Below are 24,563 nucleotides of genomic sequence, written 5' to 3'. Positions count from 1 at the left end.
ATTTAAAAAGGAGTAAATCCTCCATGCTCCGTGATTATATTAGTGCGACTCGTGGAATTTGTCAAAATTAGAGTTGTTTATTTGCATCTTTAACGTTTAAATTGATTTAGTTGCTATTTTATTTCGAATAAAATAGAAAATTATCTGTACGGATAACGCAACAGGAAAATGAGTCATTCTTCGATATCATCGAACCATAGACCAAAGATTATAGGAACGACGGAAATCGTTAGGTGCCATTAAGTGTCGAAAAGGCGCGAAATAATTTAAATTTAAAAATAATGACAATATACAGCCGATAATCAATGAGTTATCACTAATTTATCGTTTACGTGATGGCTACATTTGACGAGTTTTTCCGAATGCAGAATCCTTATTGATTGAATACACAAATGACTATTTTTTTGGCTTTTAAAAGATTCTAAGGGATATAAAAAAATGTAAGTACTGTTAAAGATAAAAATAATATTCTTAAATCGTTATCTGATAACATTACATCACTTGATAATGTTCACTTACATCTAAAAGATAAGGTACTTAATACACGCAAGTCTTTATATATTTATTGACTACCTCATAATTATAAAATGTCATTCACAAAATAATTGACGGGGAAAAAATATCGAAAAACCTAACCAACATATATTCAAAAAATAAATCAGAATATAATATAGAACAAAGTTTTCCCTCACTGAAATTTGATATTGTAACATGATTTTACAGGAAAATAAGCAGGAATTGCACTTCTAGAGGCCAGGAAAAAGGGTACATTCTTTTCAGCCAGTTTATTTAATGAGATACCCAAAATATGTACTTGCCAATTTGTGCCACATCAGATTTTCAATTTTTTCATAACGCAAAAAGTATATTTTGCTATAAATGCTTTGAAAAGTTTTCTACAGTGGAAATGGTTTACTAATCTGGTTTTATCGACAGGCACGTGTCTGTGGTGCTTTTTTTAATAAATTACAGTAAATCAATAGCCGTTGGCTTCCTATGTAAAATCAGGAAACTAGAAAGTATGCCTCGTCTAACATTTATATTACGAATTCTTGAAAACAACTCAGTATCATGAGGACATTGTGATGGAATACCTCCAATAACATCCAAATCAGGAATCGTTGATTAATTTTAACATCGTTACTGATGCATTGATGCCAGTAATAGATTTCGGAGACTCAAGGTCTGGAATTGTCTCTAGAAATCAAGAAAATACGATGATATCGTAGTAACGTAAAGAGAAATATAATTTTCAGAAAATTCTGAAGCTTGCGGAAGAAAACAATGAATCTCTTCCTAGAATGTCAAAAATTGATGCAGCATTGCACATTTAAAACAAGAATTTCCAGGGGGAAGAAAAACGTTGGAAAATTCACTGTTATTGTACAGAAATAAAAATAAGAATGCTTTCTACAGCTTTAAAACATGCTTGGTGGCACGTAGAAAAAAAACTAAGCCTCGATTGAAGCGTTCAAAGGGGCCGGTAAGTTCGACGATGTGATGCTGGAACATCGAACCTTATAAAAGGTTTTTTTTATATAAAAGCATAGCAACTTCTACATTTTCGTTATAAAATAATCGTATGAACACTAAATCTCTTTGAAATGGAAATTATCTTTAGCAAAATGCTCTTTCCAAGCAGGTCAGTGAAATGTAGTATGAAATTGGTTCGAAGCTTCGAAAATCTATAAGGAGACCGAAGAAGCGGGAAAATTCGACGATGTAGTGCTGGAATGTCCAGATGAACCACCAGATTCAATGGTTCGGTATCGTAGAAATTGTTAAAGATGTTCGTAAAACTTTTGCAGAAATAACTCCATCCGCGAAACGAATAAATGCAGATTGGAACAATTCCAACTAGATCTGCGGACTGTGTTTTTACTTAACGCTTTGTAGAAGTCGCAAAGGCTTGACGATGTTATGCTAGAATCGCCCTAATGTAAGGCGCTGAAGGAAAATTGCACGGAACGTATATTCTTTGAAAAATAAAAAGTCGTAGGTGCGAAGGTCTTAAGACGAGATTTAACATGCAGAAAAAGATTGGTAATGAAATTAAAAGAGTTTTAAGCTTCCTGCTAAGTTAGAAAGAAAACATTCCATTTGAAAAAATTGAACATCCAATGATGTTGCAGTCAAGACTTTATTAATCGAAATTTTAAAATTTATTAAGTATTAAGTAAAAAAAAAATTAGATAAGCATTCTGTGACTTTAAAATTTAGTTTAAAGAAAGTTTAAAGCGAAAAATAAAATTTAATCGCAAAAAATGCTAACCTACACAAAATTCAGACTTGAAAATATCACAAACTCACTTTCTTTGTCGATTATTTTTAGTCTCCGACTTTGTTAACGGCAAACGAGTCACTATTTTGAATACTTCCTGCGTTTCGATATTTCTGGGTTAATTTTTCATCTTTCGCCCAGACAAGTTCAGAAAAAAGAAACGCTAAAGCTTAAACGGTCACCCAAATCCGTATTTTGAAATCCAGACCTCATCTTGTACGCATTTTTCCTGGCGCCGTTAGTGGTCTTATACAGTTGCTGTTCTTTTGTTTTAGTTACATCACACGATAGGCAACCAACGATACAACTGTTACCAACACAGAGATATGAAAATTTTACATAGAGGATGTACTGAATTCGGTGATTCTTGCACAATACGATCCTCGTTTATAATTATTTAACGTAAAATATCAAAAATTCTGCAACGAAACGGCTTCGGACTTCGAGCGGCAGGCGGTTATTTGACATTATAGCAATTTCCAAGTTAAATAATTATTATAGGGTCTAGTTGTACAGAGCGGTTTGTTAAGAAGGCAGTTCGATAGGAAATTTTGGGGTCAAAATAGGGCGATAACACCTTAATCAATCTTTGGGGTTTCGAAATTTGAAAAAATGTTTGGAATTTTGGCGTTATCTCGAAATAACGAAAATTTGGTCAAGTTTAACGAAAAAAATGCAACATTAACTGCAATGCAAGTTGAAGTGGTTTTTGAAATATATTCGATTGTCCTCATTTGACAACAAGAATCTAAAACTGTACCCATTTATAAACAAACGCCCTATGTATGTTTGAAAAGTAGTTTAAATTTTTTTAACAATAATCAACTATCGAATATTGTTTTTATACAATTCCAGTAGTATATACATAAAAAAAAGAGTATCAGGCTTCCAAAATAAAATTAAACTTACATGGTACTAAATAAAAAATGGCAAAGACCCTATTGTGAGTCGCTGTTAAAACTGACGGCGAGCAATGCTGTAAAAAAAGAAAATAAACGATAGAAAAAAGGTTATAACTAGCGTAGCGGGCCCATATACGAAAATTTGGGGGAGTGTCAACTTATATTTTTTCCTGATTTTTTTTGTCCACTTCTAATGTGAGGAAAACAAAGAAAATTAATTTTGTCGCAACACAACCATTAATTTGTGAAACGGCAACGTCGTCAAATCATTATTGATTATTTTTCGACAAGCTCTCAAAATTTTCGTTAAAGTTATGTTTTACTCTCGCTTTTAATCTTTTACACGGTAACAGTAAATTACCACAAACTGACAAAATTTTAAAATCTACACATTCCTAAAAGCTAAAATGGCAAGAATTAAATACTTCTACGAATACACGAGTTAAAAATGTAGGAACATATTGATTTATATCGATAATAAAACGTAAAGGAATAAAATAAAAAGTCAATCCCGAGTGGTATCGCAGATTCCAGCAGACCACAATAGGTCTCGACAGCAAGCCGTCTATTATTGAAGAGGTAGTGAACATATTATTCACTGCCAGTGTTTTAAAATGCTTGAGGATTTATTTTTCGTGAACTTGCATCAAGCACAAGCGTTAATAAATAAGCGTAAATGCGAAGGACGTGCGAATTTACGTTCTTCTTGATAAAATTGTTATTAGCTCAGTATATGACGGTTTTTAGGTCTGAATTCTTGACACATGCACCGATTGACGTGAAATTTTAACAGTAACTAGAAAATTGCTCAAGAAACAAATGTTAATTAATTCTAAGCAAAAAATGCTCTACAACGTTTTTTCCAAAAATTAATATTTGCCGAGTTATTTGCGATTGAAAATATTGATTTTTCATCTAAAAAGTGCATGTTTTTCAACCATTTTTGATAAGTAACTCGAAAACCTTGCGTTTTATCGAAAAACCCATATCAAGCAAAAATAAAGCTTTTGAAATAACGAAACGATTCATTTTTTGTTGATTACCGTAGATGTAATAATAACGGAGTTATCACTCTCTAAAGGTGATTGTTTATTTGTCAGAAAGTAAAATCGAACTTTTTACAGTAAAATAACGGCGAAAGAACTAATTTTTTGAAGAAAATGAATATAACCTTTTTTAAAGTGCTTAGAAAAACCTTTAAAATGCTTTTTGAAAAAATTTCGTAGGTCAAAAACTCGCAGAGTTATGATGAAAATAAAATGGGCATCTCATTTTTTCGGAGAAAAAATCAACAATAAAATCTATGGCTGAACCAAAAAAATAGGATCTAAGAAATTTGTCCTAAGAATCTATGACCAAATTTTGTTGCATGAATTTCGGGACACCCTGTATACTATATACTATATAAAATTAAGGAAAGCAAAATCTTTAAAACTTTTTATAAAGAAAATTCAGAAAAATGTTTTCCTTTTGGCTTTTCAAAGAGATCAGAATGATTTTTCCGTGCGCGAATGTTGCCGTACATCCTCGCCTTTAAAACGCTATTCACTAAAATCAGTCATTGTTACGATCAGCTGCTAAGACCTTTATCTTCTCATTATGGGCCATATTTTATATTACATCTAAATTTTTTATGAAAACAGACAATCGTAATAAGACTTTAACCGTCGATTTTAGAGCAGATGATTGCAGGCACAATAAATTCGACACCACCGAAACTAATGGTTGTGGTATTTTAGAATATTTATAACATTTTCAAAAATTTATCATTACAACAGGAAAATTAGCGAAAATAAAAGAGAAACTCGAAAAAAGTCCTATCCGCGAGATTATTGTAAAATTGTCTAAAGGAACATAATACAAGACATCTCTCGTCTCGTGAGTCAAAAATTTTTATTGGCTAACTTTTCTATTTAAACAAATAAGTGAGGAAAACAGTTTTTTCACTTTGCAGGGAAAACCATCAATTTTAGCAAAAAGTGACTCGCAGACAGCTTGTAGGGGGTAAAATTATCTACAAAATGAGACTTGTTAAATTAAAATCGGTTAATAAACAAAAAAGTTATTAAGCTCATCCAAGCGAGCCGCACGTGCGAAAAAAGTGAAATCAAAGTTCAAATTGATGCGCGCTGGCATTGTAGAAACTTCTTTTTTTTTAAACTGGGGTAGCTCGACAAAAAAATAACATTGGGCATATACACGAATTTGTAGAATAGCCCTGAACCCCAGAAAAAATGCATCTTTCATACTTAATTTTTTTTAATTTACAAAAATGTCACAAAAATTATTGTGAAACGAAATATTAATTAAAATTTCAATTTCGGAATTATTTTACTATTATTAAATAAATAAATGAAGCTATCGTTCTTTTAAAAAGTTATTTTTTTGATATATTAAGCCAAAGTAAACTTACTTTTACAATATTTAGTTATTTAATTACGATTTAAATGTAAAATTAAAGTAAATATTCCCAAATTATTTTTAAATTATTATTTATTGTTAAGAGATTTAAAAAAATAAAAAGCATTTGAATTTATTGCAAATTCTCAAAATTAAAAAATATTAATAAACATAATGCGGTTGATAAAATTACAATTTTAACTTCTTGAAAGGCGGTGAATTTGATTCCATATCATTTTCTTCTTTTTATCATATGAATCTTTGCAACATAATCAAAATTAATTAAAAAAATATTTATCACAATCATTTTTAATAATAGATATAATGCAATATAGTACAATTTAAAATTTAAATTTTTTTCTATTTTTATGAGAAATAATAATTTGAAAATAATTTGTGAATTTTTACTTTAATTTTACACTTAAATCGTAATTAAATAGCTAAGAAAATATTGAAAAAATAAGTTTACTGTGATGAAGGATAGCTTCGTTTATTTATTTAATAATGGTAAAATAATTCCGAAATTGAATTTTAATTAATATTTCGTTTAACAATAATTTTTGACATTTTTGTAAATTAAAAAAATTCAGTATAAAAGATGCATTTTTTCTGGGGTTCAGGGCTATTCTACGAATTCGTGAATATGTCAATTGTTATTTTTTCATCGAGCTACCCCAGTATAAAAAAAAGAAGTTTCTACGATGAATAGAAGCCGAGATATTGCAAAATTTACAGTGCGCATCAATTCGAACTTTGGATTTCATTTTTCTTGCGCGCGCGACTACTCGCTCGGACGAGCTTCCCCCACCACCACGCCGCCGGCCACCGGACAGTTTACTTAGCAAGTACCTTCTTTTTAAAGAGCTAGGTTTTATAAAATTTTAACAATAAATGCGATAGCTATAAACAAATTTAAAAATGGGCACTTTTCTTGTTTTTTTGCAATAACTTTTTTGTTTATTAACCGATTTTGATTTAACAAGTCTCATTTTGTAGATAATTTTACTCCCTACAAGCTGTCTGCGAGTCACTTTTCGCTAAAATTGATGGTTTTCCCTGCAAAGTGAAAAACTGTTTTCCTCACTTATTTGTTTAAATAGAAAAGTTAGCTAATAAAAGTTTTTGACTCACGAGATGAGAGATGTCTTGTATTATGTTCCTTAAGACAATTTTACAATAATATCGCGAATAGGACTTTTTTCGAGTGAAAATCTTATTTTCTTGGCCTACATGGCGATCTACAAAAGATCACTTAACGTGGATATTTCAAGTTTCAAACGATCGTAAGGGGGCCTGTTACGTTATCTGAACTACTCCTAAACGTTACTTTATAGACGGTTATTTTTTTAATCGTTTCCTCAAATTACGCCTAAAAAATACCAATAGCTGTCATTTACATATTCGAACTGAAAAAAAGACTCCCTTTCTCGAATCCACACCCCTGCCACGCGATACAATCGGTCGCCTACGGTGTCATGCGTCAAACCCCCCGACGTACTCCTAATCAGTCTCCTTGACCTCCTCAGGCTTCTCCTCCGTCTCGACGCACACCTTCTTGCTGTTCAACGGGCATTCCGTCTCGTGCGACGCTATCCTCTTCACCCCCGCCCTAAACGGGCACCGCTCCGTCACGAACTGACACGGCAGCACGATATTCTCCACCACCTCTTCGAGGATGTAGTTCCTGGTGCCGGTGTAGGCGCCCTCGCACGACGGGCACTTCTCCACCTTATCCTTGCAGGCGTTGCAGACGACGTGTCCGGCGACGCACTGGTGGATCGGCGGCAGCATGTAGTCCTTGCAGATGGGGCACTCGTACATCTGACGGAAGATCTTGTCCTTCTTCCTGGCCAGCTCCTTCTGGAACACCTTCTTGCCGTCTATGATGTTCACGACGTAACTCAACGACTTGTGGCCGAACGTTCTCATTACCGACTCGCGGTTGAACTTCGTGGTGAAGCGTTTGAACAGCGCGTACCTCGACAGCCTGTGCTTGTGCCTTTCGTCCTTACACGCGCCCGAGATGCACTTGAAGCAGTGCTCCTCGTCGTTGAAGGGGATTATTTTCTGGTCGGTCGCTACGATGGCGAGTTTGCCGTCCTGGGACGTTAGTTTCGCCTCGTACCGGGAATCGTCCGACCCGGACACACAACACACGCTCAGACCGAAGTTGGTGACGTTGTAGTCGAATAAAACGACGTAAGTCTTCGTCCCCTTCACCAGAACGTCGATGTTGAAGTACGAGTAGATGTTCTTCAACGTTATGCTGTTCCAGTGGTAGTGATCGATGTGTTTCTCCTTGAAATGCGACGAGATGGTCGTCAGATCGAACTTGTCGAAGCAGTTCGTCAACGGACAAGTGATCTCCTTGCTCTCCCCTTCGGAGTCCTTCGCGGGCTGGGACGGCAGCTTCAAATTGTTCGCGACGTCTTCTAAGATGTAGTTCCTCGTGGCATCGATCGTCTCCTGGCAAGTCGGGCATTTCTCCGCAGTCGTTTTGCACTTGTTGCATATTATGTGACCCGTGACGCACTGATAGATGGGCGGCTGCATGTACTCTTTGCAGTGGGGGCACTGTAACAACCGGCGGACGATCTCCTCCTCCTTCGACACCTCGAACTCTTCCTCTTCATCGTCGTTCACTTCGTCGACGACCATATCCTTGACTAGATCGTCCAGGTCTTCGTCCGCCTCGGTTTTCTCCTCGACGATGTTCAGGTTGTAGTTCAAAGGGCGGTTCCGGAAGGTCCTCGTGACGGAATCCTTGTACAGCTTCGTGCTCATCCGTTTTAAGATCCCGTTCTTGTAGTACCGGAACAGGTGGAACTCGCTCTTGCAGCCCCCCGCGACGCACTTGAAGCAGTGCGTTTTCTCGTCGAACAGTACGATTTGTTGTTCCGAGACTACTATGGACTGTCGGGTGGAGTCGGAATCTAAGACCAGCTCGTACTGGTGGCTGTCGGGCTCTAACGAGCAAACGCTGACCCCGTAAAACACGTCGTTGTAGTCGAATATGACGATGTAGGCCCGACCGTCCTTCTCTAACAAGTCCAAGCTGTAATAGTTGTGCACGTTACTTACGGTGAGCTTGTCCTCGTGGTACGAGTCTCTGTGCTTCTCCTTGAAGTGGGGCACGAAGTCGTCCATGCCGATGCTGGCGTCGCAGTTTAATTTGGGGCAGATCACCCTGCGGTGCTCGCACTTTTTCTCGTGCTCCCTAACCGTGGACCATTTCAGTTTCTCGTCGCAGCCTTCGTACATACACGGGAATATCATGTGTTTGGCTAGCTTTTCGTACATGTAACACCTAGTCTCGACGTACGTTTTGATGCCGTGGCATCTACCGCACTTATACTTAGTTGCGTCCTCTGAAATTATCGATACGGGCGGCACAGACAGGATTTGTTCGCACAGAGAGCATTTCAGATCTTTTAGTATGTCTTCGGTCAGTTCAAAGTTATTCTCCATCGTAACTGCAATTAAAAAATTGTTCAAAGTTAACTATAATTTAACTAACAAGCAATGGTGCATAGCTCCGAGTCACTGATAAATTTTATCGTAATTATCAAGTACTAGTGTTGACTCAAAGTACTTACCCAAGTTTTCTTTATTTATTCTCGATATCGATTACGTGTTATCTAAATTCTAGGCGCCGAAGCAGTATATTAATTTTCTGAGGTTATGTCTCAAGACGCAAGTGGTTGGCGAGTCTCGTAAAAAATAAACACTACATTTTCAGTTCCTCTTGCAAATAAATCAATATAAACATGCAGAGAACCTCTCAATCCCGTAATTTCTGCTGAAAAACGGTATTTTTCTCTCTATTAGACCCCGAAAAAGTAAAAACAAAAACGTCACGTCAATACGGCGTCATTCGCAAATGTCAAATGCCTGTCAATTGTCAAATAGTCAAATCAAATGTCGTTAAGCTAAGTTCGCAGATGTTACAGTTCATGGCTTTCATCCACGAAATCATGGAGACTATACAAGGAGCCCGAACTCCATGTAAACAAAAATCTTACAAAAATAAGAGGGCGCTAGTGTCCCATATGTATCGTTAAATTATTTTCGAAACTTTTTATTTACCATTATAAAAACAAATTGTAATAATTATTGATTTGATTTCTAGTTTTTAGGTTAGCATACCTCCCCGATATATCTACTAAACTCGTTATAAAATAAAATTGGTTATTTGCTTACTTCACTCGTATTTATTATGCTACATTCACTTGGGTCATATGGAACATGAGCGCCACCCCAACTTCTGCCATTTCTTGGACAAATTTTGTCAATTTTCCCGTATGAGTTCGTGCTCCTTGTCTAGTCTCCCTGCACGAAATATAAAACAAATTCGTACATTACCATTGGTCTAGAATTAAACATAAAGCAAGGAGACACCATTTGATTGGTTGACGGAGTAACAAATGAACGCGTCTCTGTAAAGTAAGCATTACACATCCAAGGTATATACACAAATAGAGGTCTACCCATCACAAAAAATTAGATTTTTACCTGCCGTAGGACTTTTTTAAATTCGCGAAAAAAAGCCAGCTTTCAAACGCCATCCCGATTAAAGTTCAGCGATAAGAGATCTACATTTTTCGACCCGAAAAAAGAAGTCAAAGTCGGTATATTTACAATTATTTTGCAATACTCGCAAAATTTGCACAGGAAAGTACATCTCTCAGAGAAAATTTTAAGCAGAAGATAACTCACGCAAGGACATTACTGTATGATTTATTGAAACTTGAAAAAAATTTATTTCAAAAAACTCAATTTTTTGCAAAAACTATCAAATATTTTGCAATTTTACAAAAATGCACTTATTCTACTCGACAAGGACTACATATTCTGAGTTCCATAGACATTTTTTTTGTTTTAAAAATATGTTTTTAAAAAATACGATTTTTAGCCGTTTTTTTGCAATAACTAAATTTATCAATTGACATCGGATTGAGCTAAAAATTTTTGTTAAAAAAAGTTCTACAACTTTCATCTAAAATATTATTCTCTAAAATGATTGTTTTTTTTTTAATGAAAGAAAACTGTTTTTGAGAACATTGGACGCCATTTTGAAAATGAAGGCCTAACATTCAGCTGGGGTAAAGTAATTTATTCAATTCTACAGAATTTTTCCTAATTTTCACGTAATTTGGCAAAAAACGAGGTATTTTCGAAAATTTGACTGGTTTAGACCAATCAAAGCGTTGATGCTAATACGAGTATGTTATCACTGCAATCAGCTAAAAATTTTCACTTATAACGTCACAACGTCATTTTGTAATGTAGTTAGACAGCTAAAGAACTCCCCTTTCAAATAATAACCTTGGCAGTTTATGGTGTGGTCGGTGCTAATAGGAAACAAATTTTTAGCAACAAACATAACCTGCGTAATCTAACGTACCTAACCTTAAAAATGCGGCGTTGAACATAGGAAATACAAAAATTATATTTTATATCCATTATAAAATGTTTTTTAGAAAAATATGTTGTGATTTTACGCAGAACAACGTAATTAAAACGAGAAATATACGTTTTTATAGGAACTTGGCTAGCAATCTTAAAGATAACGTGAACAGAGATGTAATACTACAGGCCTTTGAAAGCGTCCAAATAAACTCTGTTAAGGACTGGACGAACGTAAGAAAAGCCATCTTAGAACACGAACTTAACCGGGGACAATACAGCAACAACACTATCGACGCTATGATACTGGGACACTGCGTAAAAACGAGACAGTTCGATTTGGGCGCTTCCTACATTACGTTCCTCAACCAGGAGAAAATCAAGCCTAACCTGGCGACCGTAGGCAAATATTTAAGGTTAATCTATCTCAAAAATCAAGACAGTTGCCTCGAAAGCGGTAAACCGTGTAAGGTAAGTGAAGAAAAACTAATCTTTAAGCACTACGAAGACCTGCGGAAGGACTATCCCGTACTAGACTCTATTTCCCTCGAAAATATTACTTGTGCTTTGTCTCTCACCACGAGGTGGAGACAGTGTTTGGATTTATTGAAGGAGATTAAAGTCAGTGTCGTTCCCTCTTCTACCGCTTACAGCACCGTCATAGCGTCATGTTTTTCACGCAACGAAGAAAGTTTGGGCTGGGAACTCCTACGAGAGATGTTGGAATACGAGCGGGTACCTCAAAGTGTCGCATACCTGGCTTATATTAAATCCGTTGCGAAGATAAGGAAAAAGACGGAAGCCCTCGAGAAACTAGAACAACTATTCCTATTCCTCCAAGAAAACAATCTAAAATGCGACGAGGATGTCGGCGCTTACATCTGCCAAACGGCAAGGAAGCTGGGTTACAGAAGCGACTTTACTATTGTGAGTTTTACGAGCACCGATATATTTTTCTACTCTCAAAATTTCTAGGTTACGCACAGAGGCCTCTGTAGGAGCTGTTCCCGAACATTAAACAACTTCGACTTAACCGACGAAGACTTTAACGAGCTCAGAACTAAAGTGTTCGAAAAGGTGATCGTAGGCCGTGACGTTTTCGTAAAAACTAGCCCCGAGGAACTCGAGAGGTTCAAGAATTTCGCCGCGAGTATGGGACAATTTGACGTCGTCCTAGACGGGCTAAACATTGCTTATTCCGCTGGGACGAAGCAGCAGCCCTTCGTATACTCGTCTTTAGTAAATATAATCCATAAGTCACTTCTCACTTTACCTTTCAGCCTTTTAGGTGGCTTTGGTGGTCTCCCACTTTGTCCAGAAAAGAAAGAAGGTGCTAGTCCTCGGCAGAGCCCACATGAACCGGTGGCCTAAGAAGAACTGGGGTTACGTAACGCAGAACGCGAGCGTCTTCCTCGCACAGGACATTTCCCAAGACGACCCTTACCTACTTTACTGTGCTCTCAACTCGGGCAAGGACACGGTTATCGTGACGCGGGACTTGATGCGCAGTCACAAGTTCCTCCTAAGGGACCCCAGGCTCAAGATGTTGTTCGACAGGTGGCTGTCGCAGAGGCAGTGGCACTTGCTCAGGGTCGATGAAAGGAAAGGGCCCATTTTCAGGTAAAAAAGAGCTCTTAATCTATAATTAATGTTTGTGACTGTTGATGTTTGAAAAATTGTGCTTAGGGATAGAAATTTAAAAAATTTTGTTTAGAAATAAAAATTTGACAGCACATGTTGAGGTTAGAACCATAGAACACATAAGAAGAGGTTAGAATCAGTTCCATTTTAATTATTCTGTCTCCCCTTAAGTGATACGAGTGTGGTCCACTTATGTGAAAGGTGATGTTTTGAATTTGAAAAATCAATTCGGTTCAAGTGGAACAATATAAACATACTGAAAGGCTGTAGCTTTGAAATTTTTTGAAGAAAAATTAAAATGTTTACCAAAATTAAAAAAAAAATGTTGGCAATGTCAAATAAAAAAATATCTAGTAAGGAATCATGTGAATATGTGTGCTTACGCGCATATGGTGACGTCATTTGAGAGTAAAACTAACGAAATCATGGCATATATTGGCTCGAACAGGTTCATACCATATCTAAATGTGTAAATTTCACGTTTTACGTACAACCAACTTAAATTCTCCATTTATATATAATGTATAGCTACTGTGGTGTGAATATAGTAAAAATGTTGACGTTTAATGGGTCTCAGATTACGTCATGCACAAACAGGACGAAATTATGTTCAAACTTAGGCTTGCACACAAACTTTTTCATTAAAATTTGTCGAATTTAGATAATTTCTTATTTTTTCATTCATACATTGATAAATTGACAGGTTCTATTCCAAGATCAGCGTAATTGAGGTTGTGATAATTTTTTTTTTCCACCACTTCTGATCGTTAGTTCCCTTGTGCTAGGGTTATAGCGATAGTAAAGGCTTTCCATTTAAGTAATCCGTCTACTCTTAAGTGATCAAAGAGATCATTTGAATTGAAACTCTTACTGGTTTATAACCTAGAATTTTTAAATGAATATTGTTCCCTATTCTTTTTTTTTTTGTAAATAATTGTTTTTAGGATACCACCACCTTTCAGTATCGTGGCCCAGTGCAACGATGGAACTTGGCACATACCGTACGAGACTGATGCACCCAAAGACAAGAACGAATTCCATTCGACGTGGCTGTGCCTCAAGAAATAATTTGTAGATTGTACATATTGTAATTTTTAATTTAATGTTTCGATATAAACATTTGAGAATTTTTTGAAAATTATTTTATGGTTATTAGTCAAAAAATGTGTCAGGTAAGGGGAGTGTGGCACTTTTTGACCAAGCCTTGATAACTTTATCAAAAATTCTTGGTTTTGGAATCAAGTAACTACAAATCTGAGGAAAAATTTTCAAAAATCGCTATAGAAAAAATTTATTTTTAAATTAAAAAATAATTGAACTCATTTTTTGTCTCTTTTTCCACCAATTGCTGCTTGACTTCAACTACAAATATTACCATTTTGGTTCATCCCTTACATCAGGGTTCATAGTTCAAAAGTAAGAATGAATTCCCTGACTTTTCCAGGTTTTCTCCGACTTTCAAAATAAAATCCAGGTCACTTGTAGTTCATTTTTACATACTAATTGGTGTTTATGCATTAAATTTTTTCTCAACTGGAGCCCATAATCTTTTTATACCATAAGAACCTCTTATAAAGGTTTCAAAACCACAAATAGTTTTCTCTTTCAAGAACCCAGGACCGGCTTTCACAAAATTTCCAGTTGCAAACATCAAATTCCCTGACTTTCATGAATATTTTTAAAATTCCCTGACTATTCCCTGTTTTTTATGAAGAATAACGAATTCCCTGACTTTTCCCGGTTTTCCCGGCCGCTACGAACCCTGTACATTGGACGATTTTAATCAGAAACGATCGTTCACACCTAATTTAAAAGTTGAAAATAGAATCACAAAATTGACTAATTAAAAAAAAAGTTAGAGAATGTATTTGAAATACAAGAATAAATGCGTTTTCTTTATTCTTCAAGGCTGTTGCTGTTAATTTACTAAAAGTTTTCAGAAGATAGGTGGAAATATTAAAGTTCAAAACTAGTAAGGGTATATGTCTGGTGGTTCCGCAGACGATTGGTCTTGGCTACTAGGGAGTGTAATTCAATGCTGTCTATGCCTTTAGTTCGCAGAGTAGTTTCCAATATCATTCGCCAGGACTGTTAAATAGTTGTAATCATGATAGGCGTTTGTTTTCGGTGGTCCAAGCACTCTTGATGAAAAACTAAATTTTGTATTTTGAAATGGCAAAGCTATATAAACAGTTTAAATGTGAATATTCTTATACAAAACCGTTTTAAACAATTTTAAATGATTATACCACATTTTTAATAAAAAAAAAAATTGCTATGAAGCGTAAAAGCCGTTTCGGTAAAAGTAAACGATTACGACGCTAGAGAAAGAAAATTAACTTGGGAACGAATAACTTATTTATTCAAATATTGTACACTTAGAAAATAAATTTATTTACTCGTTATCCTCCTCGTCGTCGTCCTCCTGGCTGTTGATCTGGAAGTACCTAAGCTCGTACGAGTCTTTGCCTGCGGCGACCACCCGTAACCAATCCCGAAGGTTGTTCTTCTTCAGGTACTTCTTCGTAAGGTACTTCAGATATCTGAAATGATCATTTTACGTCTTAAATTCCCCGATATTTCCAAGATTCATGCGTGATTTAAAAAGTTTCCCATTTCTCGATCGCTATTTGCAAATTTTTTTTTCGTCGACATCTCGTATGAATATTTAATAAAGTATGATTATTTGAAAAAATCATGCAGCGGCAGCCATAAAATTTGCACCAAATAGAGATTTTTGTTCACGATTTTAATGTAATCTTTTTCTTATAATTTTTGCTTGCCCGAATACCAAATAAGCGGAGTCGAGATATATTGGCTGTCTCAAAAATCACACAAGCCATTCGTGGGGTACAGTGTTGCCAACGAGAAAAAAAACAGCAAAAATTTTGACAGCCGACAGTTTTGACAGTTAAATTTTCATCGGTAATGTCAATGCTCGGGTAACAAAAAATGTGGTTTATTGGTTAATTAATCTGAAGAGTTTCTGGCGTTGAGGCAATAATTAGATTCGTTTTCAAACAATTCTTCGCAAAAACGAGTAATCAGAAAAAAAACTCTAAAAAAGGCGAAAATCCAATATGGCACCTACAATAGGAACAAAGGTCTTGATATCTACGTTTAATAATGTTCATTTCTCTCCGTTCTCAATTTAAAAAAAAATAAAATGCCATTAATTTGTTTTTTCCGACTTTAAAACAAAAAAGAGATAAAAAAGTTCTTTTTGGCAACTTATCTGTCATCAAATTCCTAAACTTTACAACAATTTGAACGACTTTGTATCTCTTACGATAACCGAACTCAATGCTGCGGCTCACAGAATATGGACACCCTGTATAGGGTGTTAGATTTAAACCGATGGAAGTTTGAGTTTAAAACTGAAATATTAGTAGTTAGGAAATATCGGACAAAAATAAAATCAAGATGTGGATTTTCCCATTCAATTTTACTGGGACATTACGACAAAATAACAAAACTCGATTCAAATGTAGTCATCAAATTTAGATTTTTACGTGTCAAAATTTAGTTCAGTAAACAAAGACAGGCAAAAATTAGGAAAAATTCCGTAGAATTGAATGAACCCAGCTGAATGTTAAGGCTTCCTTTTCAAAATGGCGCCCAAAGTTTGCAAGTTTTTTATTTAAAAAAACTAAACATTTTAGAAAAGAATGTTTTAGATAAAAGTTGTAAAACTTTTTATAACAAAAATTTTTAACCCAGGCCGATGTCAATTGATAAACAAAAGTATTAGTTTCTGCAAAAAAAAAACGGCTAAAAATTACATTTTTTTAAAACTTCTATATCTTTAAAACAAAGGATTTTTTTACGAAACTTTCGGAATATGTAGTTCTTACACATTTTTGTAAAATTGTAAAATATTTTATAGTTTTCGCAAAAATTGAGTTTTTCAGAAGCAATACATTTTTCTCAAGTTCCAATAAATCATACAGTATTGCACTTACGTGACCCACTTTGGGCTTAAAATTTTCTTTGAATGTTGTACTTTCCTGGGAAAATTGTGCCCGTATTGCAAAATAATCGGGAATGTGCGAAAAATCTACCGAAACTTATTGGGTCGAAAAATGTAGTTCTTTTTCTTATCGTTAAAATTTAATCGAAATGGCATTATTGCCGTTTGAAAGCACATTTTTTCACAAATTTAAAAAAAATGTCACAACCAACAGGAGCCGAGAATTTCTTTTTATACAGTAAAGTTAATTGTGTTGGGCCCCGTAAAATTCCCATTCGACACGTTGATGCGCATGGTGTAGGGAGAAAAACTGACGCAACTGTTGTATTTGTCAATCTTACAATACGTAATGAACTCAGCCGAGTCAGTTTTTCTCCCCCCACCACGCGCATCGACGTGTCGATCGGAGCAAACATTTTACGGGGCCCAACAAAATTAAGTTTTCTGTAAAAAAAAAGGTGGCCAATCATCGCGTACTATTTTTTATATTGAAGTAAAAGTATTTACTACAACATGTGTAAATTTCGGACCGTAATATTCACAAATGAGGTCGTAGCGATTTAAATAAAAAATTCTTGGCTCCTGTTGGTCGTAGGGCATTTCCTTTTAAATTCGTGAAAAAATGTCAGCTTTCAAATGCAATTCCGATTAAATTTCAACGATAAGTAAAATATCTACATTTTTCGACCCGAAAAAAGAAGTCAAAGTTTCGGTAGATTGTTCGCATATTTTCAATTATTTTGCAATACATGCACAATTTACACAGAAAAGTACAACTCTTAGAGAAAATTTTAAGACCAAGATGGGTATAAAAGCGATTTAAAAAATTTGCTTTTCCATTGTCGCTGCGCATTGTATTGCACCAAACATCGAAGGGTCTAGCGAACATAGCGAGCACAGCGTTTCATCTCCACAGTTCAAAACGCCACTTTGACCAAAATTTTTACCGTCAAGTGGAGCTGGGACTGTGGTACAAGAATACAGAAAATACGAGCCCCTATTACAAAAATTTAAAATCTAAAAACAGGATTTAATAGCAACACGTAGTACGTACCTTTTCGAGAAGGGGATTTCCGAATTAAGCACCAACTTGGTACCCTTTTCCCTCCCCAGGGTGACGGCGTGCTGAGAACCCTTCCCACCGGCAAAATTGCCGGTTTTCCCGTTAATCTTTATCCTAGTCTTCAAGTACTGCTCCTAAAAACGAAACCCCAGACTAATACATACACTTTTAACACGGGGAAATAAGAAATAAGGCAATGTAATCGCCAAAACCGAGTTTTTCATAAACAATTATCCGTTATTTAAAAATGTCGCTGCACAGTGTATTATACCAAACATCGAACGGTCTAGCAAACATAGCGAGTGCAGCTTTTCGTCTCCACAGTTCTAAACGCCACTATAACTAACACTGTGACCGTTACGTGGAGCTGGGACTGTGGATTCTACACTAACACTTATCGATATAAAGAGAGGGATGTACTTACGAAGTTCCCGACGTCCAGGATGCCGTCTTCCACAGGATGGGTGCAGTCTATGAGGAACTTCAACGCCACCTTCTTCTTCTTCAGTCCCTTGCCCCTGATCTGGGGTTTCTTGGCCTGGGGCTTCGCGGCTGGCGCGGCGGCTTTAGTCTGGAATCCACAACATGATTAGTTGTGTTTCGACCAGACTCTGTGACGGATTTGGCGAAACACGTCTGCAGCAAAAGTGTGGTTAACTTCTGCTGTGAACTATCAAGTTAATTCAATAGGGCTGACGTACAAGTTTGCGTAAAGTGGCAATGATATAATCGAGTAAAAAAACATATCCAAGCTTTGTAAATTATAAAAATAACCAACAAGAATGAAAGTGACAATTTAGGTTAGGAATGGACATCTGCAAATATTTTAACCATCCTTTAGTTTTTTTCGAAACAAATGCAGAACGTTAATTGTAAACAAGTTATCTGTACCGTGATTTGATTATTGTCTTTAAAGAATACAACAAATAAGTGGATATTTAAAATAAAATACTCACAACGACCATTTTGATGCGTACCGAAACAACGCTGTCAACGAAAAGAGAAAGAGAAACGGCAGATGACAATTGACAATTGACAGATAGAACATGGAGTATGGAAAAACCACACACCTTGTGTTTGTTGGTTTGTTCGAGTTTGTTGATTATGATACATTTTGCTCTCAGAGTAACGTACCCGTTTTAACTATTTTTTAACTTTAACTTTATACAGGGTGTCTCATAAGTAACTTACGTACTTAGAGCAATAGAGGATTTAACACACTAAAATGTTACTTAACCAAATTTACCTTAGTTCAAGAGTTGATACTTAGAAAGGTACAGGGTGTCAAAGTAAAACATTTGTTTCCATTATTTTTAAATAATCATTACAAAATTACAGATATTGCACAAATTTTGAGGTGACGAATTCCAATCCGATTGTAATTCTGGTGTTACTTATCAGAGGGCGCCACTTGCGGCGTTTATCAAATAAAATACAGTTTTCGTAACAGTTTAATAATATGCAATAAAACATTGAAAATATGTTAATTTAAACATTAAGAACACGTTCATTTAAATATTGAGAAATGTTTCAATAAGCGTTTAGAAAATATTTGTATTAATCAAATCTGAACAAGCTGTTAATGTTCTCAGAATATCGATTCTGTAGCCTTGACAATGTTCTAAAAACTTTTAAAAAATGTTTCAAAATGTTTTGAAATTGTTAATAATAATATTTTACTACTAAGATTTTAAAAATATTAAGTTGCATGCCGTATGGGTTCTTCGACTGCCACCATATCTGAATCCCATTGAATTAATATTCAGAAACATAAAAGTACTTTTCCAAGAGGTAATTAGTCTGGTAACCGTAGAGATATGAAATAAATGCATACCATAATAAAAAGAAGAATAGATCCGTGTATATAAAAAAAAAATTGCAAACAAGCTTAGTGACGTCATTTTATTTTCGTGTTCTTCTCGGCATACTCTCATTTGATACCTCACGGGGGTGCATAAAAAATAACTGGTCCACCATCTTTAGGAGTCCGCCATATTGGATTTAGAATGACGTCACTTAGATAACCATGCACTGTCATCCAAACTAAACGTGTAAACAAAATTTCAGCTCCATCGGTTGGGGATAACTGTTTTAAAATTTAGTTGCAAGATTTGACCCATATTAACAACGCAAGTTAAATCAAATCTTGTAAAAATGGGTATGTGGGTGGTAGTGGTAGTAGACCATCTTTGTCACAAGGGAAGATTAAAAGACCAGTGACATTTGGCTAAAAAAAGGAAAACTATTGATTTGATAGTACACTACGGATGGAATGTAGAAAGAGAGAGGGGTAAAGATCCAAGATGTAAATAAGTGAGATGAAGATTTACTGATTTTTGGTAGTAACACAACAATTAAAAAAATTATTGTCAAATCTATATGTAAAATACGCATAATACCACGTAATGGATAAACGAATAGCGCCTGTTAAGCCTACAAATGCCCCAAGTCACATGACGGGAGACTAGTTTCGTCTCACTTTAATCTTGGCCCCTTTACCTCTCTCTCTACATTCAAAATCTATAGTACACTGTCAAATCTATGGGAAAAACAATGTTTATAACTTCAAACTGTCATCATTTTTTGTGTAATATGTACATTAATTATATTTTGTGAATACAAAATCCTATTCGACGTATCCTAAATTATTTACGATTATTATTGTATGTTAGACATTGAAAGTGTGTATAGTATAGTCGTAAAATTAGTATAATTATTGAAATGGATCCGTACATATTGCCAAAATTTGCTTTATTTAGCACAATTAATAAACAGTTTACAAACTTTGACAACTCGCATAAATATGACACTCTATATATATTTTTTATATTCAAGTTAATTAATGATTTTATACAAAAATGAAACAAAACAGTGCAATTTCTGATCGCACTTTGTCATCTTCTGTTAATATCTAAAATGGTGGCAAACATCTCATTTTAGGACTCTAATAAGTCCACAATTATATAAAACTCTCACATTTGCCAAACTTTCCACCGGCCACCCTATACGCGACAACGCGTAACCTCTTTTGGTCCGCCCTATAGACACAAGACCCCACCATCGATTTTCTGCTAGCGCCGCCACCGGCGCCCACACCAACTAACCCGTCGACATTTATTGGGAGAGCCGAAAAACCTGCCGTCCGCTGAAGACTCATCTCATCGCCGCGACATGAAAAGTCGGTCTTTCAAATAGAAAAAACAGTGTCCCAGTGCGTTATTCTAACTAAAAACTCACACAGACATGACAGTGGTAACGGTGTTCAGTGCGCTGCTCCTTCTCGGATGCACGGCAGCCTCGGATCCCTTCGAATTCTCAGGTAAGTCCAGATCTAGCCTCACCTGCAAGGTGATTTCCATCTCAGGCGTCAGTTTTCTCTTATCTCGCCCCTGCCGTAAACAAAAGGGAGGTCACCGCTTGTGCCCTCCTCGACTGCCGGCCACGCAGCCCAAAACAACGAAAATCGGAGACAGGTGTACCGCACGGTGACCACAAAATGGCGAGTCGATACTCTCGAAGTCCAAGGGCTTCTTGGTCCCATCGCTGCAGCTTTCTCCGTCTCCGATTAAGAAGGCCGGCCCGATAATCGATTGTTTTCAAGCGCCCCGTTATTGATTCCGTTTTCGCCGTTGTTTATAATAACATTGTTTGCAGTCTGGAGTGTGATAAGGCCCAACAATGCGGCTTTTATCGTTGCCAGTGCCGCATTGGATCCGGTCGCAAACGTCCCCGTTTTGCATTATATTTACCGTGTCGCCTGTGCACGGGAAGCGGAATTTAATCCGCTGACGTTTGACGTTTAGGTAAAATTCAATTGTTTGTATCGACGTGCCAGCGGCCGTCTTGATATTGTTCCGCGAGGGGTATTGTTCGTGCTGAATGGGCGACTTGATGTTTTGTTGGCGAAACCAATGCGAATGTCTGTTACAGAAACGTATTTTTTTATTTCGCCCGAGCTTATCGGGCTTTTGTGCGGACGGCCGCCAGTCCCTGCTTAATTAAACTAGGAAAAAACGCCGTATGCGGATGGGTACGTAGATATCGATTTTATGGAATTCACGGAATGTAACACAATGGGGTTACACTACGACGTAATCGATTTTTGACATCTGTGGGGTCTAAGGGATGCCTTCAAAGTATGCCTTGGCTGTAAAACAAATGAAGTTGCAGCTAAATTCAATTAAAACCGGTTTAAAACATGAAAATTAAAAAGTATTTACTTAATTTTTAGATGAATAAATTTTGTTAATTACTTAATTATAGTTTTCTGCACTGTCTGAACACTTCGTTTTTTTTTTTCATGAAATGACTGAAAGGGGTAATTTTTACTATTTTAATAAACTATATTGTCAAATTACCGCAGTTCATAAAAGCTATAAGATTCAAGTGTGAGGTAATTTCTTATATTTAAGGAATTACTAAAGAGTTTATGACGATTTTTTTTCCAAAGAATGCTTCAAAATAAACATTTATCTTTTGACAAAATCACGTCTTCTATTTTTGACATCAAACAATTGACGAAACGAATAAATCATCAGTAACATCCATTTTGATTGCCTATAAAATACGCAATCATCAATTGTTTTAACTTCAATTATTCATGGCTACCTTGACCAGGTTTATAAAACTGCGTTTTAAATATTTCCCACCGAAATATACAGTATAGGCGTATGATATATATATTTTAAAGATGATTAAAATTTAACTATTAAATTCTAATATTTTTTTGCAAAAACTGATCAAATGCACATTATATTTTTTTCTTATTTAGTTTCTTAATATTATCTGGAAATGATGCTTACCACAAATGAAACATCCTGTGTACCTGGTAAAATGCGATAACATTCCACTTAACCTCGTTTTTGACACATCTATTATCTAAATTAAATAAGGAAACTCGCTTAATCGCTATTTTTAGCCTTATCGCGGTATTTTTTTTATACAGGGTGTTTCTGGGAAATGTGCAAAGTTATGAAGAATTTAGCATTTATTACGAAAAGTGTAAATTTCGTCAAAATAGTTATTTTTTATTCTAGATTGGGGAAAAACCCATTCGATAATGAAAAAAGAACAAATACTTAAAAGTCAGTTATCTCAAATTTTCCTAATTTCCGGAAAAACTTCGATATCTTAATCTCTACAGGGTGTTTTTAAATGAAGTAGCAAATATGGTACCAGTGAATGTAGAGCCAAAAATAAAAGGATTGAAGTAAAAATACCTTACATGAAAGTTGCACCCTTGTGACGATATACCCTCTTAAAGGAGGGGATTGAAATTTACATTTTAATTTTTTTCTTTAACATGGGGAATGCTAGAGACTCGAAACTTGGTATGAGCATCCTACTAATAAAGAGACAACTTTTCAATATTTGTTCGATCATCGGCGTATTTTATAAAGGAGCGAAACAGTCGACTCTATTGCAATATTTTACTTGAAATTTTTTATATGATGCAAATTATTTATTTAAAAATATTTATTGGGAAGACTGGTTTATTGCGCAACTTTTTTACCTCTTGTAATTTTTCGATAAAACCGATAGTTTTCTAGTAAAAAAATCAGATGCGTCATCGTTCACTAAAGGGGTAATCGCAAAAATTTGTAAAAATTAAGTAGGCGGATGTCATAACAAATAAATTGTTATTTATCATATTAATAAATTGACACTTTCTGTCAACCAATAATAATTAGTACCAATGACGAATATGTCGACATGCTCCAAGTATTTCTCGAATCCAGAAAAAATAGCTGCAGTAAGATTATACCACCACAGATACCCAAACCGACCGATACCTCATAGACAAACATTGGCCTCAGTCGAGGCCTCAGTGGAAAGAAGGCTCGCGAAACTGGTAAAATTCATCCCAATCGTGAGGGTGCGGGAAGAAGTCCGAACTATTGAAACTGAGGAAGCTATACTGGAACATCTAGAACAAGACTGTGGTACAAGTACAAGAAGGTGTCCAGGCAACTGCAAGTTTCTCACAGTCTTGTGTGGAATGTAGCTCATGAAAACCTTTTTTACCCTTTTCAACATCAACCCGTGCAAGAATTGAATGACCCTGATTTACTTAACCGCGTGGATTTTTATCAATGGTACATTAATATTTTTAGGTATGACTTAAATTTCCTAATGAATATAGTTTTCACCGATGAAGTAAATTTTCCTAGAGTAGGTGCGGTAAACCTTCATAATGTTCATTCATGGTCGGAAGAAATACTCATGAAATATTTGTCTCAATATGTCAACATAGTTTCAGTTTAAACGTTTGGATAGGAATTGTAGGAAATACTCTAGTGGGTCTTTTTATTCTTGCACACAGGCTTGGAGCGGCCGAATATCTGAACGAAAATCTTCCAACATTACTTGAGGATGTACCCCTCGCTACACGTCAGGTGGTGTGGTATCTGCACGATGGGGCGCCTGCACATAGTATATTTGCCGTTAGAGAATGGTTAAATTTAAATTACCCAAATCGCTGGATTGGTCGTGGTCGTGAATGCCCCTGTTTGTTGGCCTGCACGTTTACCTGACCTAACCCCTATGGATTTCTTTTTGTGGTGACACATAAAAAGTATTGTTTATACTACTCCTGTTGCCTCCTTAGAAGAACTACTCTTAAGAATATTTCAGGCAGCAAATGACCTTCGCAATAACCAAGAACTGTGTGCGAATGCGTTATAACTTCAACAGACATATTCATATTAGGTTATGCTTGCAGCAAAGTGGAAATTATTTCGAGAATATTCTTTAAATTTAATTTTGCATTTCTTGTTTTTCGTTTGTATTAAATTTTATTTGAGATAAACAACTTTACCTGATACATGTCCCATAGTCATAAGCTATCAAACATTTTTCATTAATTAACAGCAAATTATTCTTAATGTTATTATTAAAATA

General features: G+C 35.7%; 4 protein-coding genes across 4 annotated transcripts in view; 2 read left to right on the top strand and 2 right to left on the bottom strand.

Moving 5' to 3' along the window:
- Positions 1-6,772: 6,772 nt before the first annotated feature.
- Positions 6,773-9,051, bottom strand: LOC108904347. The gene has a single exon (XM_023454541.1). It carries the CDS (start codon positions 9,049-9,051, stop codon positions 7,084-7,086), a length of 1,968 nt encoding a protein of 655 aa, XP_023310309.1. The 3' UTR covers positions 6,773-7,083.
- A 1,960-nt stretch (positions 9,052-11,011) lies between these two features.
- On the top strand, positions 11,012-13,759 carry LOC108904348 (mitochondrial ribonuclease P catalytic subunit). Its single transcript, XM_018706863.1, has 4 exons — positions 11,012-11,916; positions 11,965-12,228; positions 12,278-12,609; positions 13,575-13,759. The coding sequence occupies exons 1-4, from the start codon at positions 11,053-11,055 to the stop codon at positions 13,696-13,698; spliced, it is 1,584 nt and encodes a 527-aa protein (XP_018562379.1). The 5' UTR covers positions 11,012-11,052; the 3' UTR covers positions 13,699-13,759.
- A 1,211-nt stretch (positions 13,760-14,970) lies between these two features.
- Positions 14,971-18,685, bottom strand: LOC108904333 (60S ribosomal protein L22). The gene is made up of 4 exons (XM_018706848.1): positions 18,620-18,685; positions 18,088-18,234; positions 17,655-17,797; positions 14,971-15,173 (listed from the first exon to the last, which is right to left on the bottom strand). The coding sequence occupies exons 1-4, from the start codon at positions 18,626-18,628 to the stop codon at positions 15,026-15,028; spliced, it is 447 nt and encodes a 148-aa protein (XP_018562364.1). The 5' UTR covers positions 18,629-18,685; the 3' UTR covers positions 14,971-15,025.
- A 2,089-nt stretch (positions 18,686-20,774) lies between these two features.
- Positions 20,775-24,563, top strand: part of LOC108904342 (calsyntenin-1) — a 138,735-nt gene continuing 134,946 nt past the window's right edge. The window contains exon 1 of the mRNA XM_018706856.1: positions 20,775-20,982. Coding sequence (XP_018562372.1) covers positions 20,907-20,982 — 76 coding nt within the window. The 5' untranslated portion in view covers positions 20,775-20,906. The remainder of the gene's footprint in view (positions 20,983-24,563) is intronic.

Source organism: Anoplophora glabripennis, unplaced genomic scaffold (genome assembly GCF_000390285.2).
Source record: "Anoplophora glabripennis isolate ALB-LARVAE unplaced genomic scaffold, Agla_2.0 scaffold268, whole genome shotgun sequence".
Taxonomy (NCBI): Eukaryota; Metazoa; Arthropoda; class Insecta; order Coleoptera; family Cerambycidae; genus Anoplophora; species Anoplophora glabripennis.
The sequence above is the reverse complement of the archived record's forward strand: the minus strand, read 5'-3'. Positions and strand labels throughout refer to the sequence as shown.

Excerpts from the sequence above, each read along its gene's own strand:
- LOC108904347 (XM_023454541.1), bottom strand. The coding sequence starts at position 9,051 with ATGGAGAATAACTTTGAACTGACCGAAGACATACTAAAAGATCTGAAA.
- LOC108904348 (XM_018706863.1), top strand. The coding sequence starts at position 11,053 with ATGTTTTTTAGAAAAATATGTTGTGATTTTACGCAGAACAACGTAATT. Across the intron at positions 12,229-12,277 it reads CCTTCGTATACTCGTCTTTA|GTGGCTTTGGTGGTCTCCCA; the intron begins GTAAATATAATC and ends TCAGCCTTTTAG. Across the intron at positions 12,610-13,574 it reads AGGAAAGGGCCCATTTTCAG|GATACCACCACCTTTCAGTA; the intron begins GTAAAAAAGAGC and ends AATTGTTTTTAG.
- LOC108904333 (XM_018706848.1), bottom strand. Across the intron at positions 17,798-18,087 it reads TCCTGGACGTCGGGAACTTC|GAGCAGTACTTGAAGACTAG; the intron begins GTAAGTACATCC and ends TTTCGTTTTTAG. Across the intron at positions 15,174-17,654 it reads GAAATCCCCTTCTCGAAAAG|ATATCTGAAGTACCTTACGA; the intron begins GTACGTACTACG and ends TGATCATTTCAG.